This window comes from Cryptomeria japonica, chromosome 3, assembly GCF_030272615.1.
Source record: "Cryptomeria japonica chromosome 3, Sugi_1.0, whole genome shotgun sequence".
Classification (NCBI taxonomy): Eukaryota; Viridiplantae; Streptophyta; class Pinopsida; order Cupressales; family Cupressaceae; genus Cryptomeria; species Cryptomeria japonica.
In genome coordinates, this window is record NC_081407.1 from 37,460,949 (window position 1) to 37,475,333 (window position 14,385).

The 14,385-nt window shown below is 35.3% G+C and overlaps 2 protein-coding genes across 2 annotated transcripts; both read left to right on the forward strand.

Moving 5' to 3' along the window:
* Nucleotides 1-4,155: 4,155 nt before the first annotated feature.
* Nucleotides 4,156-4,995, forward strand: LOC131050928 (uncharacterized). Its single transcript, XM_057985247.2, has one exon. The coding sequence runs from the start codon at nt 4,156-4,158 to the stop codon at nt 4,993-4,995; it is 840 nt and encodes a 279-aa protein (XP_057841230.2).
* A 3,383-nt stretch (nt 4,996-8,378) lies between these two features.
* Nucleotides 8,379-11,128, forward strand: LOC131050937 (universal stress protein PHOS32). The gene is made up of 4 exons (XM_057985258.2): nt 8,379-8,954; nt 9,193-9,296; nt 10,401-10,519; nt 10,639-11,128. The coding sequence occupies exons 1-4, from the start codon at nt 8,786-8,788 to the stop codon at nt 10,718-10,720; spliced, it is 474 nt and encodes a 157-aa protein (XP_057841241.1). The 5' UTR covers nt 8,379-8,785; the 3' UTR covers nt 10,721-11,128.
* Nucleotides 11,129-14,385: the final 3,257 nt, after the last annotated feature.

The following is a 14,385-nucleotide window of genomic DNA, read 5'->3' on the forward strand; positions in this document are numbered from 1 at the left end:
CCCGAACATTTTCAATCAAATTTTGACTCCGGGTACGCATCTGCATTCTTGTTTTGTCCTTGTGTTTACAGCTGTTCATTGTTTAATCTCAATTCTACAATCTTGTTATTAGTTCATACTTGCATTTTGGGATTAGGAATTGAACTTGCATCATTTGATCTTTCAATTTCAACGAAGGAATAGAAATCCTAATAGGTAGCCCGTGGCTCTCTCTTTCACAAGAAGAAGTAGCCAATTGTGTGATACCTCTAGGCTCATTCGTATTTCGTAATGTGTGTCAAAAGGTAGGATTAGGGAATGTTAACCTAGTCTCGCTTTTTCCCCTACACAGGAACCTAGGCTCTGATACCAATTGTTAGACACAATGCACCACTGAGAGGGGGAGGGGGTGAATCAGTGGTTCTCAACTCATTTAACTTTAGCAATCATATGTGAGCATACTGGTTATTAGATCTAACTATGAACAGACTTACTAGTTAGTGAGGAAACTAACACAAATGCAAACACCCACAAGGAGACATCACATAACACTAGCATATACGAGGAAAGCCCAAGATGGGAAAAACCTCAATGAAAAATGCTGCTGAAGTCTACTGCTCCAATCCAGCCTCACAATAAAAGACACAGTTACAAGTTTTAGGGTACCAAACCAAGGAGCACTGACCCCTACCTGATTTATGGGCTACAACCCAAAGGAGCACCAACCCCTGACTTTAGGGCACCAACCCAAGGAGCTACAACCCCTGCACTGAGCTATAACTCAGTGTTCACAATATAGAACATCAAATACAAGGTGGTAATCTAGTTACAAGTGAATCTTGTAACAACTCAATACAATCTTCCCTACCAGTAAGGCATCTCCTCAGCCTTACCAGTTCTCTGCACATTCTGACTGAATCTTCACCAACTTAGTCACTATCCGCTGGTTCTTCTCTTCTACTCACTCCTCCCTCTCCTCACTGCTACTGCTTATTGTTTCATCTTTCTCTCTGTCGGTTCCCATTTCCTTCAGCACTCTACTACTCTCCACTGCTACTATACTTAGTCTGTTTTGTGCCTACCTACTCTGCAGTTTCCTTTGCCTTTGCTCTCCCAATATGGACACTACCGGTTCTTCTCTTCTACTAGTTGAACAACTCAACGTGAATCTCCCTCACTCTTACTCTCTTCTTAGGTATCTATTGAGTGCTTGGATGTTTTTCTTTTACGTGCAGAAATAACACTTAGTCACTTGGCAACAACATAATCTTCTTCCCTTCAGCCACACCATCTATCTCACAGGCTCACTTATTTATAACCCAGAGTTTCCACCAAAAACCAATTCAAACTTGGCACCTTTGGGTTTTCTCCACTGATCATGAGACACACCAAATCCAATCAAATCTGATCGGATCACAAATCAGAGATGTCTATCTGTACATATTTGCCATTTACATGCCTTCCAGAACATGCCTTCTTCAGCAACTTGCAACCATTCTGTCGACTTTTCTCAGTCAATCTCCGTAAATGGCCCAGCTGTCTCCTTCACCAACTTCGATCCGCACAACCAACATGTCCTAGATCTCGAGCTGCACAACTCTGAAACTCTACCTTGATCTTTGTAGTCACCATTAATGTCGAACCAATCACAACTACCTCACCGACCTTACTTCACCGACCTGTACATGTTTTATCCACCACTTCATGCATGTTTGCCATTTCATCCTTATGTGGTATCACTGTCGATATCCACCTCATCATACTATTTTGTTGGTTCATGCCTAGTCACCGAACACCCACATAACCGGTTTCATCTACTGGTAAGAAAACCCTATTTGCTTATGACACCTTGCCAATTGTCCTTCTTGTCATGACCTTGTCCATTCTGTCAGTGTAACCCTCAAACCGGTCTTCACACATGTCAATCCAATACACACACATTCTCATCAGGTAGGATTCTTCTGCACCTGCACCATGTCAATATTACCAGTGGGCCTTCATATCGGTTACCACTCTTGATGACATCATGTCATCAACACTCAACGATCTCCATCTTTATCAGGTGAGAACCTTATCTTCCTTGTATCTTCTTTGATGTTTCATCGGTTGACATAACATGTCAACTGTCACCAATGCAAATTCTAGTTAATGTGTCTGGCAGAGGGCAACATGCTTTCCTTCTTGTCGGTGAGACACGTTGATGACACTAAGTCATCATACTCCAACTATTCTGCATCAACCTCTCTTTAGTATTTCGGTATCCCATGTATATTCCTGCAGACTCTCCATCATTCTTCTTCATCATCCTGATTCTACTCTCATCTGGTTTGTCAAGATGATAAACACATCATCTCTAATCCTCATTCATCCTTCACTGTCTAGGTAGCACACCGTGCATGTCCGATGTGTATCTCTGATTTCATACTCCTACTTCTCTTCTGGTGTATCGAGCAGTATTATGCCACTTCAGCATGACCAATGCTCACTATCTAATCTCTTCACCTTGGTTGTATGTAACATCATATCGACAGCTTCTTGTTCACTAGCTAACATCAATGTCAGTGATACCGTTAACATCCTATACCGGTTGACATCAATGACAACACAATGCCAACACAACATTCCTTAAGGTCTCCTAACATGGCAGATGTTACTAAGAGTCTTAAATCTTAACTGAAAGATGAGCTCCATACAAACAATCTTTTTCTTCCATACATATTACATATGCAAACACACAATAGTTCTATTAGTTATAAATACAATCATGAGTAAACATCCATATATTTCATATCAAAATAAGAGAAGAAGAGAAGAGACATATAATACAACCACTATAAAAGTGTATATAGATATCTTCCATACAAGTACTTCACCTATGCGTCATAATCTATACTAAGTCAATTTTATATGTAAAACACAAACACATCATCCCACTATACATAAATAAAGCAATGCATTATTCCAACTTAATAAGCTAGTCCTAAGCATATAACATCGATTAAGAGGATACATACCATTTCCTCTATAATATGACCATTTATATGCCTAAACCACCTTTAGCATTCAAGTAAGTACTAGAAACTACAAGGAACACCAAGGACACAAAGCATCATATAACAATTCCTTACATCAAGGAGATATGCACCAATAATGAATACACAATTATGATTTTCAAAAAGAATAAGTGAAAGAGAGCACAAAACATAAACATCTAAAAGCTCCAAGGTCCTAATAGTTTATCCCAAACATAAATCTAGAAGGACAAGAAGAAGATGCAAACACTATAATACACCACACAAGACTAAGAAAACAATCTTAACTAGAGATCCCAGTGTTTGCAATGCGGGCTCTAATATTATATGAAACACTTTGCCAAGGAACCCAAAGGATCCAAGTATCTAACTCATCTAAGATGTGAAATAGTTTTTTCTAAACATCTTAATGCATAATTTAATACAAAGCTCTATTAAAGATAATATCATGAACTTCATATGCACAAGCAACATAACAATACTAAACTATCCTCTAAGGTTCCTTAACGGTGTTACTTAACAATTCACAATGCAAAAACAATATTTATCTAATCAAAGTTACCAATTTAATCCATTCATGAAGAAATGAGCATTATGAGACAGTTAACAAAACTAACAGTTCATAGAAAGATTGAAAGTTGTTGCATGAACTACCATGTGCTAGTAACATTTCAGATGTTAAACCAAGATCCCAATGGAGCGGGAGCGATGGTTTCAAGGTGGTCTTGGAAGGGTTGAAGCGGTTGTTGTTGGATCTCCACTGGGGTGTTCAAGAGCTGGTGTTCCATCCTCTTTACCAGTTGGTGGTTCGGTTAATTAGGATGATGTCGAATCTAAAGATGGTGGGGACCCAAATGCTGATTTTTAGGTGGACCTAGGTGACGAGGCCACCAAGAAGGTACCTTCTAAGGAGGGACAATGTGATAGGGTAGCCTCATGCGATCCTCAGTTGAATCAACCTATCAAGGGGGCTACTGAGTGTGCTTTTCTTGCTAGCGGTACAGAGAATCACTAGGCATTTTTTATTGGAGTCAAACCCACTGGGAAGTCTTCCTTCCCCCATGTTTCTCTCATTTGTGATAAGGATAGTGGTAAGGTGGCTCTTTTGTTTCTAGATCAAGTGATAGACCATAATATTTCTATTATGGGGCTTACCCTTATTGGAAAATTTTCTGGACCCAGACCCAACATTGATGTGGTTAGGGTATTTGCAAGTCGTAGATGGAAGCTCAAAGGACATGTTGATATCTCTGCTCTTCCACGGGGTTTTTTCTCCTTTGTGTTCTCTTATGTTGAAGATATCTTGGTCATCCTTTGTGGAGGGCCATGGGCTATGGGAAGATCTTCCCTTATCCTAAAAAAATGGGCTCCTAATCTAGATATATCAGATGCCTTCTTTGAAATTGTTTTTGTATGGGTGAAACTTTTGGGGCTCCCTTTAGAATATTGGCATGAAGATATCTTTAAGGGTATTGCTGGAGTGTTTGGGGAGCTACTTTTTATTGATCCTATGACAACTTCTAGGAAAATAATGGTTTACGCTAGGATTTTCATGGGGCTTAGTAGATCTAAGGATCTTCCTTCTTTAGTTGATCTCATTTCGAAGCTGGGATCGGTGTGCCAGGTCATTGAATATGAATCACTGCCTTTTGTCTGTTTCTTATGCAAGAAGGCTAGACATTGGGTAAAGAGATGCCCTCAGAACAATAAGATAGAGGAAAACGGTATTAAAGGACCTAGGGTTTGGAAGTATAAGCAAGTGTTGAATGGGGATCAGGGTAGTAAGGACAATGACAAGCCTGAAAGGCCTAATGAGGTCCATGTGGATAGCAATGCTAGAGAAGATAACAAGCTTCCTAGCAATACTATTGAGGCCCAAAGGGATAGTAATGTCAGAGGGGATGCTCATCACTCTGAGCATACTAAGGGAACTGAGGAGAAAGGTCGGGAGGAAAATGATACTGAAAATATACAGGAAGTGTAGAATAGTGATACAAAGGAGAAGGACCAAAAAGATGATTGATGTTTTTCCCTAGTACAGGGGGAAGAAGAAAATATTGTTATAGTTGTTGAGGCGGCTGATACTAAGGAGGAAGATATGGAAGATGATCTGGAGGAGGGATAAATTAACTCAGACGATGCTGGTTCCAGGTGCATTTCTCCTAGTATCAGAAGAAGTGAGGCTGAAGGGGAAGGGGTGAAGCTTACCTGCACTTTTAAGGACCATGAATCTTCACTGGTTTTGGGCTCTTCTTTTGGAAATATTCTTTCAAGATTTATTAAGACCACCATTCTGGGTGATTCTTCATCTCAAAACTCTAATGGAGGTCATTATGACATGGACCATAATATGGTCATTCTAACTTGGACCATGTTGTGCTCAATGATTAGGTTCTTGATTCTACAATTAGATATGCATTGTGTAAATCCAAATAGATCTAATATGTAACTTTATGATGCACAAGGACAAGATTCCATTTGTGGATTAATTGTAGAATGTTCTATCTTTGCATGGATATGTCCTTTACTCTTTTATACCTATTTACATGTGAGTATATTTGTATCAAAACAAGGTGGTGTAAAAAAGTATCTTTGGGGGGATTGTTGTGTTCTAGGAAAAAAAATAGAATTTTTTGACATGTTAAACATGGGTCATTGAGTTTGACTCAAAAACTACATTGTTAAACCCTGATAGCAATATCATAATTTGACTTGTTGTGAAAAATATCTCCTACTTATCAATATTTACCCATTTTCCAATGTAAAATATGCGAAGGTACACTCTGTCTGACCCTCCTCCTTTATGGATTCCTAAAGAGTGGAAACAAATTAAGCATGGGGAAATAGCTAGATATCTTGGTATCCCTTTTGGTTTGGGAGTATCTCTTTTTGAGATGTGGGGTTGATTTTTAAATAGGTTCAAGAATAAGTTTTTCAAGTTGGGTAATAAATTCCTATCCCTTGCTGGCAAGATCTAGGTGGCTAATAGGATTCTTATTGCTTCCCACGTCTACTACTCATCTTGTTGGATGTCATTCAAAGAAGGTTATAAGGAGCTAATTAAAATTATTCGTAATTTTTTGTGGTCAAAATGGGATGGAACTATTTGATTCATTGCTTCTTCTTGGGTTCATTGCATCTAGCCTAGACACAAGGGTGGCCTAGGGCTTATTGATTTACAGTCCCAAGGTCTTTGTCTTGTTGCTAAGTGGATTATTAGAGCTGCTAGTGGGGATGAAAAGTGGAAAATTTTAGTTTGCCAATGAATCATGGAAGCTTCAACTAAGAGGAAATGAAAAGAGCTAATTTGGTTTGATAAAATGCATGCATCTCCTTTCTTTAAAATCAGAGCTTCCTTCCCTCTTCAATCCATATGGAAATCTTGGCAAAGAGTGTAATTTTTTTAAATGGACTGACTGCTCCTTGTAGCATGGTTTTAGCTTTTCTTCTATGCCAATATGGTGGAATAAACTAATTTACTACCATAATAAGTCTTTAGCTATAAATCTTCCAAGACATGCTCATTACTTGTTCAAAAAAGGAGGCAATTTAAAGATCTTTGGCATTTTGATAGATTTGATTGGGCATCATGGGCTCACATCAAAGATCATTATGAAAAAAAATTTATAGACAGTTTCTAATTTTCATTCAATCATTAGTCCTTGTTGATCTTGTGAGGAAATTGTGCAAACCCAAGGAATGCTATCTATTCAAGGACAAGAAATGGTTGTTCTTTAGCCATTTCAACTACTTACCTTTGAAGAAACTTTATACCTAATTGGCATCTTACTCCTTGTTTGAATCAGAAATAGAAATGCGATTTTAACTCCAGGTTTTGGTCCAAAATGAATGAGCAAATATGAAAATCCAAGGTTGATTTTGATACTCAAGTATTGCGTTGGAAAATATTACATTGCAAGCTACCTGTTGGAGATAGATTGAAATGTATTATTGTTCAACCAGCTTGTTGTCCTCTTTGCCACAACAGGGAAACTTTGAAACATATATTTTGGGATTGCTTGTTTGTTAAAAATCAATGGCCTGTTATAATGAGGAACTGTCTTGGTATTTTTAACCATTATCTTAATTGGAAATAAGCTATTTTTGGTTTTGGTATGCAAAATGATGTGATTGTTGATTCAATTCGGCAAGTTATTTTTAAAAACATTTGGAAGAATAGATGTGCTGCTATGTTTTCTAACAAATTTCATCAGGCAATTGGTAGTCTAAGGCTTTACTCTAACATATTTCTTCAAATGGCTTTTCTTTTTTCACAGAGTCAAGCACTATGCAAGAGGAATGTGAAGGTTATGCTTTTGCTACAACAAATTAAAGAACAAATTAGGAAGTTTTAGTTGGATAGCAAGTTGAGTCATGCCAAGAGTTGTATTCAACATATGTAATTTCTACTTTTATCTCACAGACTCGTGGCTATTGTTTGTTTGGTCAGATTGTTCTTGTCATTGTAAGTTCTTCAGTTTATGTAAATTCTGGTTATATTTTGCAGCTTTGTGGCTGATGTTTGGACAAATATTTTTAGCTAAGCTTTTTCTATTGTATTATTTATTTAATTGCTTTGTTCAATATAAAAAAAAGTATGCAATTGTCTAAGATGTTGATGTTATGTAGTATATCTCAATTTTATTTTGATACAAATTTTATGATAAGACTTTAGAATGATGAGATACAAGAATTTATAACAATTAATGACTTATGACTAGGACCTAAGTTTCATGGTCAACCCTACATGTCAAGCTCTTTTTGTGATGATTTTTCTTTCATTATTGCCCTTCAAATGCAAGACATGCCTTGTTTTAAGAAAATATCATAGATTTGATACATATACACCTACAAAGCGTTAGAATTTATTATCTTTTGCCAAAATCTCTCGTTTCATATAATATAGCATTCCTAGAATTTTAAACTATCAAATTTAATTCTTGCCTACAATTGACCTTAAATACAAAATTCTACATGGTTAACTTGAGATAGTTCTGACATGTAAGTTATCAAGCAACAATTAATTTCTAAAACTATCTATTACATGAGTATAAAATATAAAATTTGCAATAGAGACATATATGCAAGGTTGGCATATTGTGGATAGGAGTGAGAGTCAGTTATCTTTGGATTTGTCTCATATGTTGGAGCAATTAGTAGATGCCAATAAAGTTGTGTAATTTGTTATCCTTTGTAGAGTTGCTGGACCTTCTTGCTATGCAATTCTGTTTGTGATTAATAAGTTTTTACCTCTTTTATTAAAAAAAAAATCAAATTCAATATTATAATTTGTGAAAAATTGGGATGACGATGAATGTTCCTGAACTCAAGGAGCAACTTTCCTTCTCTTCAAATTCTCGTGAGTTTCTACAGCTCAAATATAGTAAACTAACTAGATAACAGCAATTCTTTTGAAAAAGGCAAAAAAGGAAAGAACAAAAAACCAGAATCTCGTCTATTTGTGGATCCCCCTTCTAAAAGCCCAAGCCTACTCCACGTTCTCCTCCTCATTCTCCGCCGCAAAAAATAGTTACCCTGCACACCCTCTTGGGACTGTTTGTTGTCAGGATTTGTCCACTGGAATTCAAAGCCGTTGGGAAATAAAAGTCCCCCAGAATTGAAATACTTGTTTCCACGTTTCTGTGGTCTTAAAAACTCCTATATAAACAATTGCCCATATTCAATACACTATCCAAAACTGTAGCGGAATCTAGTACAAGGGAGATCCTGCAGATTCAAGTCAGTCAGTCAGTATATTATAAGCAGGCTTTGTGATGGAGGGTGTTAAGGAAAGAAGAATTTTGGTTGCAGTAGATGAGAGTGAGCAGAGCATGTACGCTTTGCAATGGGCCGTGGATAATTTGCAGCTGGGTCCTGTTGACACACTGATTTTGTGTAATGTAAAGCGCCTTCCTGTTGCTTTTGAAGGCCTTGGAGGACCTGGTATGTGAAGATTCAAACCCATTCCTTTGCTTCTTCCATTATTTTCCAGTATTTGCATATTGGTTTCAAGTGAGTGTATATTTTGTTGAGTTTTTCAAAATTTTCAGTTGTTTTCCCTATGATTACAACCTTGTTTTTTTCGCCCCTTTTTCTTTTGAATTTTTTTCTTTTTCTTTGTGGGTGTATGATTTTTTTGGTTCCTTCTTGATTAAATTTGGTGTTTGTAATTGTGGATCAGGGACAGTGCTCACGCCTGAGGTGTCCCTGTCCTTGGAGAAGTATCAAGAGAGGGTTTCTGAGGACGTTATGAAAAAGGCGAGGGAAATCTGCGGTGGAAGTCAGGTGAGTGAGTCCTAAAGTAGCCATGTTCATCAATGATACCCCTATTTGTTAATGTCTATATGTGATTAGTTATCATGAGAATTTTCTGTTCCTAGACCACTTTCCGATTATTTTCAGGTAAAAAGAGTGTTGAGACTATGGAGCCTTTAGTAGTTTTCAGGGCTGTTATAATTCCTGCTGTCTGGCTGAGTTTCCCAATATCTTTAATGGATTGAGCTCACTACAGTCATATATATTTCTGTGGCCTGTCTGGCTGAGTTTCCTAATATCTTAAAAGGATTAATCTATTTAAGTAAAAGTGTCCTGTCTGGCTGAGTTTCCCAATATCTTAAATGGATTGAACTCACTTCAGTCATATATATTTCTGTGGCCTGTCTGGCTGAGTTTCCTAGTATCTTAAAAGGATTGAACTAATTCAAGTTCAACGCAATAAGGCAATCTCAACATTTGAGCCAAAGTTCAATTGGTTAAGAAAACCTTGTCTGATATGCATAGTTGGTGCCATTGGTCCTCTAATTTGAGCAAGATTGGGTGGCACTGGAGTGATTCCTGCCAGGTGCTGTTATGATTACCAAGTTGCTAGATTGTTTGCTAGAGATTGTTGTGAATACATTTGTTGGAGATTGTTTGGCTTTTGTAGCAGAACCCTGTAACATGTCTTGGGGAGTTGATATTGATGTGGTGTGAGTTTGAGCCCTGAGCCTCACTAGCTTAAAAGCAATACATTCTTTATAGATATAAGAAACCAGATGGTGTGTTTCATCATGACACCTGTTAAGGAGAAAGGCTCACTGTCCAAATTTGATTTGGTTCATAACTTGGATGTTGTTCCAAGTTTTTATAATTGGCAAATCACAGTCATGCCACACATTTTCAATTTTCAATTTGGGAGTTTAAGATCTTTGAAGGCCTCAAAATAAATGTTTATGATGTCTAAAATGGATATTCTGATTCCCCAATTAAGCCGTGTACAAGTCCTAGCTCACAAGCCCTGTGCATATTTAAATAATCAATATTACAGAACAATCAGTAAAGTTTAGGAAAATGCCATTAGCATTAAATAAGATGATTGTATGCATGAAGTACATTATTTTGTTTTCTCAGGTCAAGGTAGAGGAGAAAATCGTATCAGGAGATGCAAGAGATAGTCTCTGTGAAGCAGTCAAGAAGTTTGGAGTAGATTTTCTTGTTATTGGGAGTCATGGCTATGGCACTATCAAAAGGTACATATATCCCTACTCTAATAACTTCAATGACCTCAGTGGAATAGGTCTTGTTTTTGTTGTATGTAAGCTTAAAGTGGGTGAGCAGGAAGATGATGACAAGATATTGTTTTTTACAGGACTTTTCTGGGGAGTGTTAGTGACTACTGTGCACATCATGCAAAATGTCCTGTCCTCATTGTGAAGAAGCCTCATCATTGATGTTGCAGAATAACTTCTCATTGAGTTATGTGTTTTACTCATCTGCATTGTTAGCAAAAAGTAAGTACCATTTTCAGCCTTGGACAGTCATTACCCTGATGAAAGACCATCTACATTTCTGTTTGTCTCTCTCATTGGAGAATAATAAATTCACTGTTTGCAAGAACAGAAAATTCAAAGGGTTTTAGGAAGTTTATAGCGTACTTCTGCTCATGTGCCAAAGATATTTGTGTCAATTCAAGAAGAAAATACATCTAAAGAACAAGGTTTAGAGGAAGTATGGTAGGTGATTATGCCTTTAGAGCTAGACTTCTTTGCTTCGGGAGTAAGTTTGTAAAGATGTTACGAACCTTTAGTTTATATTTTATTTTCCTGAATAATATAAGAGTCCATTATTTAATTTGAAAAGTGAGTGGCACAAGCCTCAGGGCAAGCTTTTTTAATTGCTTATATATATATATATAAAAGTGGGATTTTATGAGAGTTAACCACCTGCTAAAAAAAACTGATTACAAAATGAAAAGTACAATTGAAGCTATAAGGCTATTGAATAATACTATGCCCTGAACAACTTAAAATTTGTTGTTTAAATTTGCAGGAAACCGATTAAAAATTTATGAATATTCATATATAGAAACCTCTTAAAGAAAATTAAGAAATTTATCTTAAACAATTAAAAAATCATGTTAAACCTAACATAGTTGCCATCTATTCTTCCACCTTCAACTTCTATTCAGCAATTCAGTAAAATCTAAAATTCAGTTTCTTTGGAATTCCGTTGGAATATGAATGACGAATTTTGATATTTAGGGGAAAGGTTGAGCACTCTATAAACTTAGCACTTTTCTTAATCTCACATGGAAATTTCAAATCATTCTCATTTTTCTACAACAGCATATTTGAAAGTTCCGTCCAAAAAGGTCCCAAAATAAAAATTAAGCCAGGTAGTTGTGCAATAAATCATTTTTTATTGGTGAGCTGATGTGACACTACATAATTTGTTATTTTTTTAGATCTAAAGAAATACATTTCATTCAATTGTGGATACTCATCATTAACAATAACAACTTTATTAAAAGTATTGGACATTAAATCAACAAATGCTATTAATAACTATTGGAGCTTTGTACATGATATCATGTTGTTACAACATAAATAAAAATGTTAAATAAAAGCTAGATTGCAAATAAATAAATAAAAACTATGTGTGCACTTTTTATAAAAAACATAAGAACAATATGGATAAAGATATTGTTCTTATAAAAAAATAATTTTCTTTAAAATATTAAATAATAAATTGCCTGAATGGGTAAGGGTATCCTTCCTAATTATTTAAAAATGTAAAAACATTTGTTTTTTATTTGTTAATAAAAATTTAATTAATATTTTTTATAATAAATAGTAACGGGTAATTAAATATATGTTCCCAAAAGGATATCTCTTTGCGTATTTTATATAAATTGTATTTAAGATATGTATGCTAGTTACATAAAGTGCTAATGTAAATAAATTAATAACAAACATATATAAGTAAATAACCTTAAGAACAAGAGTAATTTAAATAGCTTAAATAATTAATTGAGGTATTTAACTCTTGGTTTAATGTTGGTTTGACTAATAATGTTCTCTACACCAAAAAACTAAGATATTTTAAGATGATTACAAATAATTAAAATCTCTATTTAACTATTTGGATCACTTATATAGTATTGACCAACTCATTTTGTTGAATAAATTGCCAAACTATAGATTTGATTTGTTTTCATATTTGAATGATAACTTGAGATTCGATTTTTATGAATTTTAGGGGGAGGAATTTACTTGCCTTTAGTTTTTGGAACCTAAAGAAATTGACAGTGTGAATAAATGAGTTTGTTTTGATTAAGCTAAGCGCTTTTAACTAGAGCTATGAATTGAATAACACAAGAAGGGCTCAAATCCAAATATAGATCAATCAAAAAGTGAACAAAAAATGTCTCACAATAAGAGAGACATGAACCAACTAAAATGAAGACAACATTAAAGACCAACAAATGTTTTTGATTGAAGCATGAAACTAGAATTTAATTTCACCAAAGGATTTAAAAGAGGGCGGGGTAGGAATGGAATGTCCTTCCATTTTTTCAAATAGAGAATTCAACCAAAGAATTCACAAGTATAGCTTTGAAAGTTTCCTTTTTATCTTGCATGGGGATCCTTTTCCCACAATAGTGTGGTCATTCATTATGGTTTGCAATAGCTTATTTTTCACCAAAAGGATTTGAAGATAACAACCAAGCATTTCCCTAACTATCTTTCATTTTAGAACCAATCCATTATAATGGGGCTAAGGACACTCCACATGAAATGTGCCTTCATTGAAGTGCACATTTTCATAAAGGTCTTGGCATATCAAGGAGAAGTATTAAACACTATGGAGATGGTACAACCAAGAGGACTCATAATGAAGTTACTAGTCCCAAACCCCAATCATGGAGCATATTTTAATGTTGTTGAGTAATTCCAAACCAATTTCAACCAAGACAAAATCTAACAAAAAGAAAACTAGTTCTAGATTCACTAACATTATTAATAGTAATAAACCGGCTAATAGAATCAACAATTCTATGAATGATACTTTCAAATCCTAATTCCAAAGGGGCCTTTGAGAGATGGACTCAAATAAGAGGCATGTTAACCTTAGTAGCATCAAAACCGGTAGCCCACCTTTTCTAAATGAATAAATGCCTTACCAATAAATTAGAGACCTCTATGAAGAACTCTAATGCAATCCTTAGTGGATTGAAAAGAGAATAGGAGGAATTCATTCATCAAATTGATAGCCCACATTTTTAAATGAATAAATGCCTTACAAAGAAATTAGAGACCTACGTGAAGAACTTTGATGCAATCCTTAGTGGATTGAAAAGAGAATAGGATGAATTCATTCATCAAGGCCACAACACAAAGATGAGGTACCCATCAGCAATTGATATCTCAACAATGAATAATGTCCATGTTTGGTTTATAACCAAAGAATCTTGTAATGAGTAAAATGAAAACTGATACCCAGTCATAAAGAATACGTAGAGAAATAAAATAAGAAACATGGGACACTTCACTTAAGGTGGCATCCCCAACACAAATTTGTAAAGATGATCAAGGGTCAAGAGATCCAGGTATGTCAAAAATGAAGACAGGAAGAACAGAAACAAAACACCTAGCAAAAGAAGACCCCACACCCAATGAGGTAAGGTGAGTCTTCATCAAAATAGGAGCCACACATACACATCCAACAATAAAAATCAAAGGATGAACTTCACCATGCCAACATTTCAAACAACATTTATAATTGGTTTGACTTCAAAATTTAATTAGAAAATAATGTAACAAAATGTTATGAATTAAAATGCAAGCATTAGATATTGATGTTACAAATCTAGATTTTACAAAATAGAATTTTGTTCTTTGTATAAAAAATGTTACGCACTACATCATAAACATGACTTTTTAAATATGATATTTACTATAAAAAATAAGTTACTAAAAGTTATGTTAAAATTTACAATTTAATTTCAATATTTAAAAAAAATACATTTAGAATCTACGGACAAAATCTCACAAATCACTAGTTCATGTCATCTTCAAACTCCTAACGGTTTAGCTATTATAGGTGTTTATAAAGT

Excerpts from the sequence above, each read along its gene's own strand:
- LOC131050928 (XM_057985247.2), top strand. The coding sequence starts at position 4,156 with ATGGGGCTTACCCTTATTGGAAAATTTTCTGGACCCAGACCCAACATT.
- LOC131050937 (XM_057985258.2), top strand. The coding sequence starts at position 8,786 with ATGGAGGGTGTTAAGGAAAGAAGAATTTTGGTTGCAGTAGATGAGAGT. Across the intron at positions 8,955-9,192 it reads TGAAGGCCTTGGAGGACCTG|GGACAGTGCTCACGCCTGAG; the intron begins GTATGTGAAGAT and ends ATTGTGGATCAG. Across the intron at positions 10,520-10,638 it reads GGCTATGGCACTATCAAAAG|GACTTTTCTGGGGAGTGTTA; the intron begins GTACATATATCC and ends TGTTTTTTACAG.